The 18,145-nt window shown below is 41.7% G+C and overlaps 2 protein-coding genes across 14 annotated transcripts in view; both read right to left on the bottom strand.

Annotated features, from left to right (window-relative positions):
• The window catches only part of LOC310764076 (complement receptor type 1-like), a 44,712-nt gene extending 39,220 nt beyond the window's left edge, over nucleotides 1-5,492 (bottom strand). Inside the window, exon 1 of the mRNA XM_083617293.1 lies at nucleotides 3,640-5,492. Coding sequence (XP_083473419.1) covers nucleotides 3,640-3,712 — 73 coding nt within the window. The 5' untranslated portion in view covers nucleotides 3,713-5,492. The remainder of the gene's footprint in view (nucleotides 1-3,639) is intronic.
• A 145-nt stretch (nucleotides 5,493-5,637) lies between these two features.
• LOC310764108 (membrane cofactor protein-like) overlaps nucleotides 5,638-18,145 on the bottom strand; it is a 54,409-nt gene continuing 41,901 nt past the window's right edge. For 2 of the 13 annotated variants that reach the window (XM_083617438.1, XM_083617444.1), the window contains 6 exons: nucleotides 16,321-16,386; nucleotides 15,450-15,485; nucleotides 15,141-15,185; nucleotides 10,808-10,837; nucleotides 9,642-9,717; nucleotides 5,638-6,542 (listed from right to left, as the gene is read on the bottom strand). In XM_083617438.1, coding sequence (XP_083473564.1) covers nucleotides 6,455-6,542; nucleotides 9,642-9,717; nucleotides 10,808-10,837; nucleotides 15,141-15,185; nucleotides 15,450-15,485; nucleotides 16,321-16,386 — 341 coding nt within the window. In that variant the 3' untranslated portion in view covers nucleotides 5,638-6,454. Of the gene's footprint in view, nucleotides 6,543-9,641; nucleotides 9,718-10,807; nucleotides 10,838-15,140; nucleotides 15,186-15,449; nucleotides 15,486-16,320; nucleotides 16,387-16,420; nucleotides 17,938-18,145 lie in introns of those variants that run through there. The other 11 variants (XM_083617443.1, XM_083617445.1, XM_083617448.1 and 8 more) reach the window with 8 other exon arrangements.

Here is an 18,145-nt window from a genome sequence, read left to right as displayed (position 1 = left end):
CAGAAGACCAATCCTTCGCCCTTCAAAAATTAGGGAATATTTCCTGAAAAAATAGACATTTGAGTTCACTGAGCAATCCCAAAGCCAAATTAATCTCTTAATGACCCCAAATATCATTGTTTTTTGCTGCAGAAGGAAACATGTTGGAAACACCTTTCCCAATAGATTGCCTGAGTTATTTTCACTTGCAAGTCCTTCAAATCCTATAGAGGTTTTCAACCTTTTTGGGTCCATGGCTCCCTTGACCAACTACATTCTTTCTGTGGCACCCCAGTGGGGCTCAGGAGCCAAGTTATGTCACCCCTTGCTTGCAGAGCTGGCAGCCCCTTACTGCTTTTTGAACACCCTCCCTTGTGGAGCGTTCCCTCAGCCTCCTCTCCTCCCCCCAAGAGTCCTCCGGGCAGCCACTGATGCCACCACTGAGCTGCCCACCCTGTCCTGAAGAGAGGTGCTTCCTCACACTGCCCCACAGGGGCCTGGGAAGCACCCCCTGGCCAGCCCCAGAGGCACTATTCAGAGGAGGAAGGGAAGGTAAGAGGGACAGAGACCAGTGTTGTCCACAGCACCCCTGAACATCATTCAAGGCACCCCAGGGTGCCATGGCACACTGGTTGAAAACCACTGTTGTAAATAGATAAACATATTTGTATGATTGGACCACTGCTCTGCAAAACCAGTTTCGCAAGTATCTGTTAAAAACAGAGCAGACCTGTCAAAAGAGCATATACCTACAAATAGGTGAAAATTCCTATTGGGGCCAGGAGAGACAATTAGGTATTGTCAGGTACCTTGACCAACAGGAGACAAGTCATACTCTCAAATTTCTATTGTAGACCTTTTTCTGTAAAGCTTGCATGATGATTTTGGGTGGTCTTTGGTTAAGGGGTTGGGCAATTTCTGTAGTGTCTACTGTTGTTGTTGTTGTTGTTGTTGATAGACTTAAAGGATACTGGGTCTCTTGATTGGGAGTTGAGCTGCAAAACACCGCATTTTTTTGGTATAATAACAAGAATTCCCTCCCAGGAAAGATCAGACAGTTCCCTTCCCTGGTCATGTTCAGGAAGAATTTAAATACATTTTATTGTTCAGGCCTTTGGAAGCTGACAAAAACATTTCGGCATTGTAGATTTTAAAACTGTCTTTAGAAATCTTTTTGTTATTGTTGGATATGTTGTTTGTTAGTTGTCCTTGCATCTTTGGGAGGGAGGGAGATAAATAAACTTAACAGATAAATAAATATTGAGACTTTACATCAGACAGCATATATATTGCAATTTTACATCAGATAGCACAATAAATCAGATAGCACAATAAAGAAATCCACTTATGCACTGCTAATAATAGTGTCTAGGACACATAGTGAAATATTTATACATAATCCATTAATGAATGAGGAACATCCTAAATAAGATTGCCATATATTAGGAGCATTGTTTTATTAGACAGCTCTCCCGCTCTGCCCACTTTCTAATACAAAAGTTAGTAATCAAATGGGACTTTTAAAAATTGTTTATTTACAAGAAGCCACTGAGGAAGTTTAATATTTTGCAGTTTCTTCCTTCAGAAACTTCCTCTTGCTATTTTATGTAATGGATTTATAGAAGTATTCAACTGACTCTCTTCATTCATTCACGGAAGAAGAACAATTGTAAAAAGAAGAATAAAAGAAGCATAATTGTACCAACCTGGCCACACCTTAAAATACCAGTGTTACTATAGGCTACATGCTGTGGTGGCTGTGTGTTTGGCATTAATGCTAAATGTAAGCATGTATGTCTCTTCAATGTAACCAGAAACCTTGACTGTCCTAGGTTTCTTGATTGTGCAGAAGAACCCTATGGACAGACACACAGTACCATGCACATACAACCAGAAGGGTCTGACCACAGACAGCATTAGATTTGGGATGTGTCAGTAGCAGGCATCGTCCCACTCTCCTCATGTACTTGGTGAACATGTGAGGGGGATCATCCAAACATTAGACTCTCTCACTATTTTTAAAAGCCATAGAATGTCAGCTCTTGCTCTTAAACTTGACTAATCTAACTAGACTAAACTAGACTAATCTAACTCCCTTTTATATAAACAAAACCCTTTCCTTCAACCATGAGCCAACTGGTTTTAGCATCGTATTCATATTATTGCAGCTGTTTACATGAAAGTAAACTTTAAATATGTAGTGATTTCATTTCTAAAAATTGCTTTCACTTGCTGTGTTTCCCTCATTTTTCCTTCTAACACTGTGGGCTTGGGTCTACCTAGAAAGATTTATACCTTGTTCTAACCTGAGATCTTAAGGCACTTAAAATACACTTTAAAAAGGATACAAAGCGGGGGGGGGGGGGGGGGGTTCAGCCAGAACTCAGTTTCGGCACCTCTCAAGTGGGTGACATTGCCATCAGAAAAAATCAAGTGTGACTTCTGGCACCTCTTTTTCTAGAAAAATAGCACTGATATATAGTAATCCATGTCCCCACAGTTCTCATAGTTTAAACATACTGTACCATTGCCATTCTCAGACCCCTGGAAAAGTTAGATAAGACACACTCCTGCCTGATATCTGCATAGCCACTACCAGTCAGTGTAAACAATACTGAGCAAGAGGGTCCATTGGTCTGACTATATAGTATAAAGCACCTTCCTATGCTCCTACAAGCAGAATTATACCAATCTGGGGTTGAGTTTCCTAGGTTTTACTTTGCAGTCACAATGGACTAGAAAGGCTGGAAGAAGCATAAAGTGAATCAGAAGTTTTCATATGAATGAGGCCAAGAGGAGATGCTGGACATGCTAATCAGTAGACCCAATAAATCTGAGTCTACCCCCCAAACAGACTGAACTTTTGCACTAGGCATAAGCATCACATTGCACAACAGAGTCTCAAGATGTGCTTTTCCAAACCCACAGACACAGTATGTTCACACTGCTCTCTCAGCGACATCTATGCTGGCTTAGTCATGAACATGGAATGGAAGATGGCAGGAAACCTGAAGGACATGCTCTACAGGGAGCTGACTTCAGGTACCAGGCCTGTTGGCAGACCAGCTCCGTGTTACAAATATGACATGAAGGCAGGCAACATCAGCCCCTCGTGGGAATCCCTTGCAGACGACCACAGTGCTGGAGACACAGTCAGGTTGTGTATCCATAGCAGTGACCAGTGGAAGAATGACCGCTGGGAGGAGTTAGGAGAGAAGAAATGCCATGGTGTAGCTGCAGCAGCACAACTGGACACCTTCATCTGCCCCAGCTGCAACACAACATGTCTCTCCTGTATCAGCCTCTACAGCTACAACAGGCACTGTAGCCTTCCAATGGTTTGACTTCACTCCCAAAGGCACACTCCTCCATTGTCTTCTGAGACAGATGAATGCCAACCAACAACAAACAATATAAAGCAAGGATTAGGAGCCATCCCTCCCCTCCCCATTAGCTACTCTCTTGAAATCCCCTTTTAACTGCTGATGACCCTTCCTTAAGCTCCTTTCTCCCAACAGAAGCGGAACAAAAATGTATTGCCAACTCAGGCAACACCAACTTTTGCCACATTCCATGGGGAAGGGAGCCTCTCCCCGCAAAAAAGGATGGGAAAGGAGTACAGAAGCTAGACATAAAGAGTCCCAATTCCCAACTTCTCACCTTGATCTTCCAAAGTAATGGCCAGAAGTTCCATCAAGCCCCATAATAAGGGAAGCATGCATGCAAGCATCATAGCTCTCACTCAGGTCACAGCAATGAATGAGAAGTTGCTGAACCTAATAGGGATATATAAATAAATGCAGAAGAGGAAGCAGCAGCAGCAGGCAAATAAATGGGGCTTTCACAGAAAAAACCCCAAAGGAAGCTTGACAGAGAACTATATAAAAGGCTTCCCAGTCTTTCTCAGCAATTAAAAGCATTGTGTAAGCTCCAGGCAGACATCAGCCCAGAGTCTGGTTTCAGTTTGAACATAGCAAATAGAAAGGGTTAAGTTGATGAGATTCTCTTTTGAGAAATTATGCACTGGTTCTGGTCATCCTACCTCCAAACCTATCTTACAGTTACTATAGTGCCACTGCTGAAAACTGTCCTCAGCTCACCCTCCATTTCTTCCAAGAAGATACAAAAAACTGTATTACATTAAGGCTGAGCTGCTGCCTTTGGACAGCAAAAAGGTTGGCATAGTCACTGGCTTTTAGAATTAGCACCCCTATTGTCCTGGGAAATACTGAAATTGGAAGATTAGGATGAGTTATGCTAGGATGAAGTTTTACTATTTGGCACCTTAAAATGCACCTCTTACCAACAGCTATGTGATTCCAGGGGCTGGGGTTTTTGCCTACTTTCCAAGCTGATTAGTAAGCACTGCATTTTACTGCTTACCATAAATCTACTGTCTGAATTCAGTTGTTTGCTTTGCACTGCAAATTCTACTCATGGGATTTGCTTGGCAAGTAAGGCACTGAGCTTGCTCAAAACAGAAGGACACCACCAGACAGAAACTGTTCTTAAATAATGGTACATGCCATTTACAATTAAATAATTAAAGGAAAACTGAGAGTGGATTCAGACATGAGTTTTCCTTTCCTTTATCCCATTCCTGTGTCCACATTCCAGTTTGGAAAGCTTTAGCCAGTTGTGGCTTCCCAGCATATGTTCACACTCGGATATGTGAGCAAGCAGTTCCCTTCTGCAACCTTTTACAGCATTTCCTGCATTGAAGTGTTCTCAGTGTATGAAATACATAACACAGAAAAGGATTTGCAGTACCAATGCAACTGCAGAGTACACATATAATTGCATCCCCTGCTAATCACCCACTGCAGAAGACAGGACCCAGTATGGTACACAACATTTTAGTGATTGCAGGGGATAACAGAACTATTATTCCTGCTTTTATTGTAGTAGCAGAGCAAACTAGAGGCTCACAGGCACATGGACTTACAATGCATGAAGGACTGGGTGGCCACAGGCAAGCTCAAAGTTAAACATTCATGTTTGTGAGGCTGATGGGAGTTGTGGTCCAAAATTATCTGGAAAGCTTTAGCTACTTTGAGTTCTAAGGGTTTTTACATAAAAAGCCGCCAACTTAAAATAAATTTCTACAGTCAGCTGCCAAGTACATTTCAATTAATGCACATATTAACAAAGCCGCTATACAGATGCCATTTTCCACAGCAGGGAATATGGATAAATTAGTTACAAACAATGCAAGTCTCACTATTACAAGGAAGGCCATGTTTAGTATTGCTCATTGTAGCTACCATAACCAAATGACCTTTAAAAAAAGGTATGTACTTTTATTTCAGCCAGTTAACACGTGTCCATCACATTCAACACTCAAAATTAAAGGAGCAACACTGAACAGCACATGGCCCACTTTGAGATGCTAAGAACACATACTTATAGCCAAGGCACCATCTCATGATACTTTGCGCAAAGTTAAAATGTGTGCACAGAATGCTTGTCTGGGTGCTGTAAAGGAAGTTACCAGGAAGTTTTTGCCACAAACATCTATTTTCACTGCATTGTGCATCTCTGCATGGTGAGAAACAGATTCGAAACAGCTATGTGCTATTAGCCGTATCAACACAAGCTGCACTGCATCACCAGTTTCCTCTTATCTCTTGGGAGTAGAAAGCTACCAATGATAGTGCCTTTTATTCAATATTTTAGTTTATTTGCACGCATTCTAAGAGAAACAATTTTTCTCTCTGTATACATACTACATAGTTAATCAATTTAAACAGAAGAAGTGCACAATTCAACATAAAATTTTAAAATAGCATATAACAAACAAGTTACCTTCATGACTGTAACAAACTATAGTTCAAACCATCAGAAGCACTGCACTTTTCACTCACATTGATCTTAACAGGAGAATCATTTTACTTGTTTCCACTGAAATTAAGCTGTTGTAAACGTGACCCTTGATTTTTTGGTTAAGTACACAAGAGTTTTTGTTTGCCTATGAAAATATATCAAAAAGAAAACGAGTATTTTCAATTAGGCACGTGTTACTTTTGTTCACACTTTTTAAGATCATGTAAGGAAATCAAGACAACTTTTACAATTCTTCCTGAGAAAGGTTTGTGGAAGTCAAATGTTTGGTAAATATTAACAGCTTTACTTGTCCCTCCCCTTCAAGCGATGAACAAGATTCTAGGAAACAAACTGTAATAAGTCCTTCTTGGTTCTGTATTTGATTGAGGCACTTTAAAACACATTCTGCAAACGAAGTTGCAAGCCAGTTCTATGCAAAAACAATAAGTGCAAATGAACAGAGTTTTCTTGGGGCCCAATACTGCTTCATGCTTCAAGTAGCTGAATAACCTGGATGTCCAGTTTTTAATGAAAATTGCTTTGGCTTTTTCCATGCAGATCTTCATTCAATTCTCATTTCCAGTTCTCAAAATAAGAACTGTTGGGAATTAATTATCAGCTGGAAGCTTACTGGAGCACAGCTCTACTGCAATCAGGAGGCTTTGGGTTCCAATCCTATTTCTGTGTGAGTGGCAACTGCACGGTAAGACTCAGCATTGCAAGAAGAAGGGTCAGCTTTTCTGTAAAAAAAAAAGTTACAAATATTTTTGATTGATTTTGATATGTTTGAATCATTATATCATTCTGTTTAGTCTTCCTGTCAGGAAGGAAAAAGCAACACACAAATACATCAGCATTCCACTGCATGCTATTGACATTTTGAAAGCAACTTTTACATTGAAGAAGCGGCCATACTGTTACTTCTTAGGAAAGAAAATTAGTTCTGGAAGCTATAGAAGCAGAAGTAATACATGGACTGTTAACAACTGCAGGATATTAGAAGTAAAACAGATAAAGAGAATTAGGATTATATAAACACAACAGATATAAGAGAGAGACAGCCTAAGTACAGTATAGAAAAATGGTCACTTCTAACATTCCTTGTAGAATCTGCCCTTGAATCAACATTCCACAGGCACCACTGTCCATGTGGGAAACTTGGACAAGTGTCAGCAATGGAGCTTCTGTAAACAAGGAGTACTGCCTTTTGAATTTACTTATGTCTACTTCTCTGCATAAAGCGATTACAAGTTGATGGAATAACTGTGTGGATGTCATGTGACCTACAAAATAAAATTTCTCACTGAAATGCTTCCACCAGGAGTGGTTGGTGATGAGGAACAGCACTATACACCTGGCCGCCAGGAGGCCAGGTACATGCACCAAGCTTCTCACTTACCACTTTATTTCCACTAGTGAAGAGTATTGGTAGTTCTCTCACACACCTGTAACACTCATGTATTTAAATGTGACTATAGTTATAATTCACGGCTGGAGTAGCTATTGCTAAATGACGTTTAAGAAGTGTCTGTGCCCAGGCAGGGTGCACTATTTGCTACACACTGTAGAAGAAGAGTCCTTTGCTGTCATATAACACCACAATTAACTATTTAAAAATACAGGTTACCATCTACATAAAAACATTCTTGACTTCAGGACAAAACATGCTAGCAGCTGAAAATATTTGACTGGTTGATCAGTTGAGACAGAAAAGAAAGAGGGTGAGTTGGGGAAAAGGGAACCCATGAGCCAGAATAATGTCCCTGACCCACACAGGTGATTCCAATGTCCTTCCCATTTCTGTGCTTTAATTAATGCCTGCTCACAGTTTGACATTTAACAATCATGAGAAAGAAATGTAAAACGCTTTCCCACAAACTCACTAGATCGCTCTAAAAAGAGAATCTTCAAACACAAAACATGTTATTCAAAGAATAATCTCTAGGTTGTTTGACTAAGATTGAGAAGCTTATTCAGCACATATAGTAGGATGACTATATTTAGCACTGGAAAGGCTTGACAATATTGTACTTTACAATACATTTAAAATGAGGCAGAGATGCTCAATATTCAATAGAAAACTATAAACATGAACAGCTTCAAGCAGGTAAGATGCCATTAATGGGTTTAAACATTCTCAAAGTAAATATAATATGATTTTTGAGTTGCTCAAACTAAGACCCATTGCAACACAACGCCATGGGTCCCCCCCCCCAATTCCTTAACAAGTATTTGTGCAGAACTACACACCTAGGCCTTCTACTGGTATGCACATTAAGGTGCAATTAGTTGGCAGTCCCAACAATAGATTATATTTATATTTCCCATAATCATGAGTATGAGGTTATATCAGTGTTGGGGAAACCCACACTGGAAGATGTATTTTGAGGAGGTAGGTTGGTTGGTACAATCATTCGTCCATGCCTGCATTGTTTGCTTTATTGCTTTGACTATTCCAAGGTTAGGTGTCTGCAGAATGGGGCAGGAGTCACTGTCTGAAGGTCAAGCGCCTGCCAGAAGTATTATAGCTACAGCAGGACCCCAAGGTTAATTATGCTGGCCTTGTCCATTTGCTTATCGTATCCCTCACGCCTTCTAAATAACAACTTCCAAAGCAGGTTTGAGGGCTTTGGACATTATGCCAATAAGTACACAGCTACGAAGAATTTAGAATACATAAATCTCCCAGATGCAAACATAAGTTTTGAGATTTGACCTAGGCCCAGTCCAGCTGGGTCCTGCATGTTGGCCAGAAAGGGTCTCTCCCTGGGGCTCCCGACAAATGAATGGGGAAATATCTGGTCTTGCTTATGTTATATTACTCTGCTGAAAGTCTTTTTCACTGATTAGTATTTTGTATTTAGCCTGTCACTTAATAAAATCACCGAACTTCTCTCCACTGGTATTGTTACTGCCTCTGAATCCAAAAGATCTCTTGCCTTTGACAAAAAAATCAGTATTCTCTAGTATCAAAACTGAATCTCAGAATATCTTAAAGACTTAAAAGACATGTGAACAATCTGTTACAGAAATTATTGCAATGAATATTCAAAACTAATAAATAATTATTGTATTAATCTACAGAAATACCTTAATTAGTGTTCACAAATTTAAGCAAACCTGTCTGCATACATACATGCATCATATTAAAATAGTAAAATCATGTATACAATGCCACAACAAAAATGGACAGTCCTGGACACAAAAATAGAAAGGTCATGCAAGATAAATGTTCAGAATAAATTATTGCTGCAAATTGTTGGCTTAGATTACAGGACCGGCCTAGATTCTTCCAGAAAAAATCTACTGGCTTCAGGCGGGATTGTTCAACAAATCCATTTTCTTACTGTGTCTGAAAGTAAAAATCACAAACAGCAAGTACCCTTGACGGTTCCAACATCTGTAGATTAGAGCAGAGTGTTTGATGACTTAATTTAATAGTAGATTGCAGGATTTTTAGTGCCAGAATATTCATTGTCAAGTCTGCATTAGGATGGACAGCTTCGGTAAATTGAGACAGAGCATTTCTGTCACTTCAGAACACCAATGGTGGAAATGGGATAAAATACTGACTAGCCGTTCTAGAAAAATTATCGTGTTTTAGTTGTTACTGTTTATTCTGTGCTGCCATATTAGTGCAACTGTTCACCAAATAAATAAATAAATAAATAAATAAATAAATAATAAAAATACTAAAGCCCTTTCTGAACACCAAGCACATTTATACGGAAAGTGTAAGTGAATAGAAGGCAAAGTGAAGCCAAGAAGCGTATATTAGCTCACACTGCCACAAACGAAGCTACAAAGAATTAGATATGGCTTCTCCTGAGCTGACTCACCCCTTTTTAAAGCAAGATCTGTATTTCCAACCTGCAGCAATAAGACAAATCCCCAATATAACAGCCACCACAGATCCTTGAAGGGAAGAAGAAGAAATCCAGTGATATACTGTAGTAATGATTAACAAGGCAAAGTAATAGTTTTTTTTCTGTTCAAGAAAAAACTGCCCCAGTCCTAAATAAAGACTGAAATGTAATCACATCAGTAGCTTCAAAATAGGTTTCAGACAACAACCCCCAAACAGGACCCAAATCCTACTGCAGACTTAACAAAAGATAGACAAACTATTAAAATCAATGAGAAAAACCTGTCAGTTTGTTTTGTACATGAAGAACTAACATAAAAAGCTGTGCTTTCAGTGTTTGACCACTTCCATTTGTTTCCACTATTTGTACTTTGAATCCAATATCAGACTTCGTAGTGAAGCCAGGAATCCTAGAAATATGTGGCTTATTAAACTACGTAAGATTTAAACAACTTTAATTAGCCCATGAAATAGTATGAACAAGTCACCAGACAAGCTGCTACCTTGTAATGCTCAATGGACATTGAAGCCACTCATGTGGATGAGTTCAAGTGTTACAGGACACAGCAAGTCTCTAGACACATACATATCTTGAGCAGCAAGTCCACTGTACATCTGCACTCACCCCTTTTCGGGCAGATATGCAGTCTTCCTCAGAGATTGGTTTTAGGAACAAGTTCTTCCTGTTCCTAGCAGATGTTAGCTGTGCAAACTGAACGGCCCTAATGACAATCAGAGAGCGACTCCTCAACCCAAGCAATGTGTCCAGCTCAAAACACCTTTTCTCTTGAAAAAAATTTAAAGCACGCCCAGAAGCTGGAACATTAAAAGCCACAACATAGAGGAAATCTGTGCTGGATTTGAAGCCAGCTATGTTCATTACAGGAGCAAAGGTAGTGGAGGAAATAAATAAATAAAAATACACTAGAACCTGGAAGAAAGTATATTTGTCTGCACCCTAAGAATTCTCGCAAAAGAATCAATGTTTTTATTCAAGTAGGAGTCTTCAACATTTAAACCACAAACTGGAGAAAAAAAGGAAGGAACACACACATTTCCACCAGGCAATAAAGTACAATGGTTGCTGAACTCCAGGATTTGGTACAATGAGGGATTGTACCTCATTCTGTAATTACTTACCAATAATAACTCCTGTGGAGTGGTTAGGTGCTAAAATGGAAGAAGAAAAAAGTTAGATGTTATGTGAGGGTGACAGATTCTAGCTCTCTCTCACTGCATTTGCATCTGTCGCACACTCTGAATAAAATATAGTACATTAAAGTATTACAGTGGTGCCCCGCAAGACGAACGCCTCGCAAGACGAAAAACCCGCTAGACGAAAGGGTTTTCCGTTTTTCGATGCGCTTCGCAAGACGAATTTCCCTATGGGCTTCCTTCGCAAGACGAAAGCCCATAGGGAAATCTCCAGGACAGCGGGGAAGCGCAGCGCGTCTTCCCCACTATCCTCGGACCTCCTCCGAAGGCTGGCGGTGGGGCGGAGAGACCTCCTCCTGCCGCCAGCCTTCGGAAGGCTGCTCGAAAGGCTGGCGGCGGGAGGAGGTCTCTCCGCCCCACCGCCAGCCTTCGGAAGGCTGCTCGGAAGGCTGGCGGCGGGAGGAGGTCTCTCCGCCCCACCGCCAGCCTTCGGAAGGCTGCTCCGAAGGCTGGCGGCGGGACGAGGTCTCTCCGCCCCACCGCCAGGCTTCGGAAGGCTGCTCCGAAGGCTGGCGGTGGGGCGGAGAGACCTTCTCCCCGCGACAGCCTTCGGAAGGCTCCTCCGAAGGCTGGCGGTGGGGCGGAGAGACCTTCTCCCCGCACCAGCCTTCGGAAGGCTCCTCCGAAGGCTGGCGGTGGGGCGGAGAGACCTTCTCCCCGCGCCAGCCTTCAGATGGCTGTCCTGAAGACTTGCGGTGGGAGGAGGGTTTTCTTTCCCACCGCCAACATTCAGAATGCTGTTCTGAATGTTGGCGGTGGGGAGGAAAAACCCTCCTCCCACCGCAAGCCCCAGGAACAGAGGAGAAGCGCTGCGCGCCTTCCCCTCTGTTCCCGTACCTGTCCTGAAGGCTTGCGGTGGGGAGAAAAGCCCTTCTCCGCACCGCCAGCCTGGCAAGCGGTCTCCATAGGAACGCATTAATTGATTTTCAATGCATTCCTATGGGAAACCGTGCTTCGCAAGATGAAAAACTCGCAAGAAGAAAAAACTTGCGGAACGAATTAATTTCGTCTTGCGAGGCACCACTGTATTAAAGGTTCAACTAATAACTGAAGATAATCTGCTCCAGTAGACAATGGAAGACTGAATGTTCTAATTACTAATTAGAAGCATTTATCTAGCTGATAAATAATTATAATTAATAAGAAATCCAATTGATCCAGCTGAAAACCAAGAAATGGGGTTCTCACTGAAAAGTCCTGGGTGGCAGACCAGCTTAATGGGTCCTCCCCAGTGCAGGGGAGGAGACTAGCAGTTTAGGCCACAAGACAGTTATGTAGTTATATACATAAATTTACACACAACACATATATACTATTATATACTATTTTGGTGGTAATAAAACCTTTAAGTGGTTTACCAAAAAACAACATTAAAATTATCAATAAAAGGCAGTTAAAAATAGGTAACATGCCAAATTAATCTTGCTTAAACAAAAGTGTTTTAAGTAGACCCCAAAGGGTGTATAGCGACTGATGTTAATAGGCAGGGAGTTCCAAAGTATAGGTGCTGTCATGTTAAAAGATTTATTATAGGTGTGGAATGAATAGTATGTGGCACCTGTAACAGTGTCAGTTCCGCAGATTAAAGAGTTTGAGTAGGCATATAAGGGTTAAGTTAGGGAAGCAAATAGGATTTCTGAGCAGAGATGAGAGTCTCACTTCTGTCAGCAACCATGCTGCAGCACTCTGAACTAACTGTAGTTCCCATATCAAGCACAAGGGAAGACCCATATAGAGTGCATTGCAGTAATCCAATTTCAACTCACCACTGCCTGAACTACTGTGGTCAAGCTCACCAGGGCCACAAATAGTCACAGCTGCCATACCGAGTACAGCTGATAAAAAGCACATCTGAAGCTACCCGGCCCTCCAGTGACAAAGCTGGATCCAGAAGCACCTGCTGATTGCATACCTGCTCCTTCAGGGAGAATGCTACCCCATCAAGGGCAGGCAACTGATCAGTTTCTCAGACAAAGGAACAACTCACTCACAGTACTGAATCTTGACAGGATTCAACATATGTTTATTATCCCCCACCCATCCCACTACTGCATAAAAGTACTGATTCAGATGTTATAGAGAAACAGAGGTGAGCGTCATGAGTATAGTGCTGGCACCTTGCCTGCTCCAACCCCTAATGACCACTCCCAGCAGCTTCATATAGATACTGAATAGCATGATGGACGAAATAGGTTCCTGTGGCACCCTGTAGCGTAAGTGCCAGGAAGCCCCAAAACACACTTCCAATGCTTCTCTCTGGACTCTGTGACTGCAACCATTAAGCAGTGTTTGGTTAGCTTTGGAGCAAGAATTGCACCACTTGTGCTCTAGTCTTCATCAACCTTGTTCCATAGCCCAAAGTTCCCCAGACTACCAAGGAGCCACCCTGGTTCCACGACGAGGAAATTTGGGGGTGAGCATGTTCACCACCCATTTCATCTCACCATTCTATTGGGAGACCATGGCTTCGGTGGAACTGTCAGCTTTCGGTGGAACTGTCAGGTACAAAATGCCCCAGAGCATTCAGGAAAAAGCTCCAGGTTCCATCACTCTCTGATAGTAGGTCATATGAAAATGGTGTGACCATGACAATGGGGTAATATGAACCCGCTCCCCAAATATTCAGGCCACCCTCATAAAGTAAAGGTAAAGGGACCCCTGACTATTAGGTCCAGTCGTGACCGATTCTGGGGTTGCGGCACTCATCTCGCTTTATTGGCCGAGGGAGCTGGCATACAGCTTCCGGGTCATGTGGCCAGCATGACTAAGCTGCTTCTGGCGAACCAGAGCAGCACACGGAAACGCCGTTTACCTTTCCGCTGGAGCGGTACCTATTTATCTACTTTCACTTTGGCGTGCTTTTGAACTGCTAGGTTGGCAGGAGCAGGGACCGAGCAACAGGAGCTCACCCCGTCACGGGGATTTGAACCGCCGACCTTCTGATCGGCAAGTCCTAGGCTCTGTGGTTTAACCCACAGCGCCACCCGCGTCCCTAGGCCACCCTCATACCCTGAGGCAAAAACTAAACTGAAGATATGCCCTGCCCATTGACCTAATGATCATTTTAGAAAGCCTTATGGCTGGGCATATATTGGATGGCATAAATCCCCAGTCAGAGGACCTTAGCGTAGGTATTTAAGTCCCTGGGCTTGTCCAAAACCACATTTGAGACTGTCTCTGCTTTAACAAGCACAGGGCTTGTTGAAACACCATTGTTATTGTTTGTCAACATTTGTCTAAAAGACAACATTCTCTTATTTCAGGTTTTTTTTTTATATGCTACAGCCTTCTCAGAAATCCTCTTCTTGATAATGAGAAGAAGCCCACTGGCACAGCCCATGAATCACTTGTACCAGGACAGCACACAAAACCTAGGAAACACATTGCTTGGGCTTTTGGAGTGCAGCCATCATCATGCCTAGCTACAGTGAGTTACAGAACTGAAGAGAACAATTATAATGGATTTAATCAAAGTCAAACTTAATTCCAGAACTGCACTGGGAATTCATGGGACAACAAGCCAACCATGGTGATATATTCAGCTGAGGATTATATGCAAGTTGAACTTTATGGTATGCAAGCCTCTCAAGAGAAATACTCAGTTTCAGAAAACAAACTACTTTTACCAGCTTAATCCCTTCCACTTTATACTAAGGAGAGAAATCTAAAGGGCAAGGGCCATAGTTAAGTGGTAGTACACCTGTTCTGCTGCAGAAGGTTCTAGGTTCGATGCCCAGCATCTCTAGGCAGAGCTCAGAATATCCTGTGCCTGAAAACCTGGAGAACTACCAGGCAGCGTTGACATTACTGAGCTAGATGGACCAACTGTCTGTGTAGAAGGCAACTTCCTATGTTCTTATGGGTACTTGTTTGCCAAACAGTGTCTCCAGATACTAAGCAGCAAATATGAGCTTTCCCCTCACCTTCAGAACTGCAAGGAAGAGACACCAAGACCCCAGAGATTGTTATACAGAGATGTGTCACTAGAGTCTAACACGCAGAATCCTTCCTTCCTCATTCTGCCACCGCCTAACAAACTGATTAGTAAGGACTGAGCAAGAAACATTCCTGGAATAATTCACAAGACTAGAAATCCTCCCCTACGTCACCTTGCCTTCTCAAATGGAATGTTCCCATTCTCAGCTCAGACTTTCTTGTGTTAGAAAAGCTGCCACACCCTGCAATAGAAGCGCAATAGCTAATCTAAAAAAAAGCTGATTAATTTGCTGTCACTACCACCACCACCTTTCAGTTTTACCTGTGTCATCTTTGGGCGGCTTTGTCTCTGGACTGTGTGTAGATCCTATGCAAAAGAGGGAGTTTATAAAACACTGGCTTTGGAATTCATGAAAAGCAGTATAGAAAATTTTAAAGAAAAGCAAAGGAAACTGGAAAGCTTTGCCAGAATTTCCTACACAATAAAAGAAATGCCTTGATGCACAGAAAAAACATTCCATAAATTACACAATTCACATAAAGCCAGGCATTCCTAAGGGACCTTCTAGCATGCAAACCAGCAAAAGGCCCCACAAAGAACTAAACGGAAGAAAAAACTCAAAGCATTTACCCCCCAAAAATCCTGAGTGATTGTCTGCTGTTGAAGCTGTCCAAAGGAAAATTCAGCATTTTTAAGAAGTAGTGAACTTGGGAGTTGGATTACATTTGACTAAGCAGTCAGAAGGCATCTGACCTCCTAAGAAGCATTAAAAGCCTAAGGAGCAATTGTTCTCTTTATAAAATTTACATTTAATGATAAAATAGAACAAATGTTCCCACTTCTTCCACAAGACATATTCTCACAATTTCCTGTACATTAGCTTTCCCAATGACATTTTTTCATTTCAGTTTTGCCTAGCACTATCACTGAACTTCTACCACCCTGTTTGCCTTAATCACTCTTAAAAGCAAACTCAGATTATTGAGTGTGGACTGTAACTGCAGTCAAAAGATCCATTGAGAAACAACAGAGAGATATTGGCATGCTTGGAGAAAGAAAACCTAAAGAGGAAACCCTTCAAAATAGACTAATGAGAACTGAGGGAACCAAGTAGCTGTTTAATAGAGTGACTGCTGGAAAAGAAAAACATAACATGGGACAGGACAAGGGAAATGGAATGCACTGATTAAGGGAAATAGCTTGCTAAATTCTGAACATGCAGTCTTTTCAGAAGGCAGGCCACAAACCACAACATTCTGTTGCAGGTTCTTCTTATGGTGTGCAATTCCAGTGTTTCAAAACGACTACTGCACTACCATGTACCCAAGTCTCCTCATGATATTCTTCTGATAAAATTAATCCTCTCTCTGCTGACTTATCAGCAGTAAATATTTTCAAGAGTCCATTTCCTCCACTCTGGTTCTATCCATAAGCTCAATTCTTGCTCACTCCCCACTTTTTAAAATGTACCCACCAATAACAGTGAAAAGCAAACGTTTACCAATTCCAGGGTCCAGGGTGTTACCTCCTCCTCCTGCTCCTCCTCCTCCCCCCGTTCCTGGACCAGCTGTGTAAAGAGACTGATATCAACATTCAAGTACTGACAGCTCTCCATTTATGCCCTTTCAAAATCAGGAGTCAGAAAAATCCATATGGGGTGCCATATGGTCTCAGGACACCAGCTCCTCATTGGTCTCAGTCTTTGGAATCAGCTTTAGGAAGTTAAAATGTATATATATTTTAAAACTGCTGATGCTACTTCATAATTTGATTTTTTTAAAAGCTGGCTTGTTTTTAACATCAGATTTTAAGTAAGCAAAGGAAGCAACTGTTGCTGTTGCAACCACTACTAGCAGTGTGTGGGTGGGGGTGAAAGAATGAAGGAGAGAAACATTTGAGCAGTCCAGCGGAGTAAGAGGAGTGGAGCAAGCAAGCATCCCAGGCAGCAGCCACCGACATGAAGAAGGAGGGGTGGAATGAAAGGGAGAAATTTCCAGATTGCTACCACCACCAATGAAGCCAGCACAGTTCACAAGGATTCATTTACATCAGATGTGGGAAACTGGATCCAATCAGTGGGCCAGTCAAAGGCCAAGTGTGAAAGGTAGTCAAACTTGCTAATCATTGGGGCTTTAAAGCAATGCACGCTGCTCTCTGCAAGGACCGCTGATCAACTGATTCTCAGGGCTTGCAAAAAGCCACAAGCGATGCTATGCAGGTGCCCAACAGCAGAAGCTTGTCCTGAAGCATGTTAACCTCCAAAGCTGCAAACCCTTTTTTGGCCCAGCTGCATCTTTACTTGCCCCACCCTTCACATCATATATGATGTGAAGTGTAGGGCAGGAGAGTGTGGCTTGGCCAACAGCGTCTTGTAACCCAATGGAGAGGCCTAGCAGGCCTAATTAGGCCCCTGGGCTGGAGGTTTTACACTGCTAGTTTACAGCAAGAATGTAGAAAATGCGGCCCTTCAACTTCTATCAGCAGTAGCATGATAAAAGATATGACTTATGAGTCCAACATCATCTGGAGACCAACAACTTGATATTGTAGAGGACCTGCCATATACTCGTTCTCAATTTTATTATTTTAAAATCAAATTTCTGCCTGCAAGCTTTTAACTTTAATGTCTACTAGGCAGCCTACATATTACTGAGAACCTACAGCATCAAAGCCTTCAGTTTTGTGTTTTTAAGGCCCATCATAGCCTCCTAACTAAAGGACACTGTGTATCAGGACTGAGAAAAGTATTTACTCCAAAAAAGCCTTTGAAAAGCTGTTGCTACTCAGAGCACACCAAACCACATAGGTGGAGCAATGATTTAAATTGTACAAGCATTTCTATCTCCCTCTGCATCTATGTACTTTGAGCTCAAGACACTATGACCAAACACACGAACAGACCTATAAATTTCTCTTGAGGAGCAGTACATAATTTCTATAATAAATATAATTCCATGAGAGTAAAAAGAAATTGTTTACCAGTTTCAAGTTTTCACTTTCACTCTCAGGTGCTGACTACTAATGCATTTATGCCTTCTTTCAAAATTAATAGTCAGAAAATTCTGTATGGGGTGCCATTAATGAGATTCACACAAACAGGTTTTTCTCGTGATATTGTCTGTGGAATAAGCTTTAGACAGTTAACATGCATATTTTTTAAACTGCTGGTCTTATTTGTATTTTGAATTTTTCATAGGCCAATTTGTTTTTAACATCTGATTTTATCTGTACCTTCTCTATAACACTTTATTTGTACTTGTACATTGTTGGGCTGGTGACCAAGTGCACATGAGCAGTCAAGTTTAAACAGGATGAGGAAAGCCTCA

Source organism: Podarcis filfolensis, assembly GCF_964270895.1.
Source record: "Podarcis filfolensis genome assembly, chromosome: 6".
NCBI lineage: Eukaryota > Metazoa > Chordata > Lepidosauria > Squamata > Lacertidae > Podarcis > Podarcis filfolensis.
The sequence above is the reverse complement of the archived record's forward strand: the minus strand, read 5'-3'. Positions and strand labels throughout refer to the sequence as shown.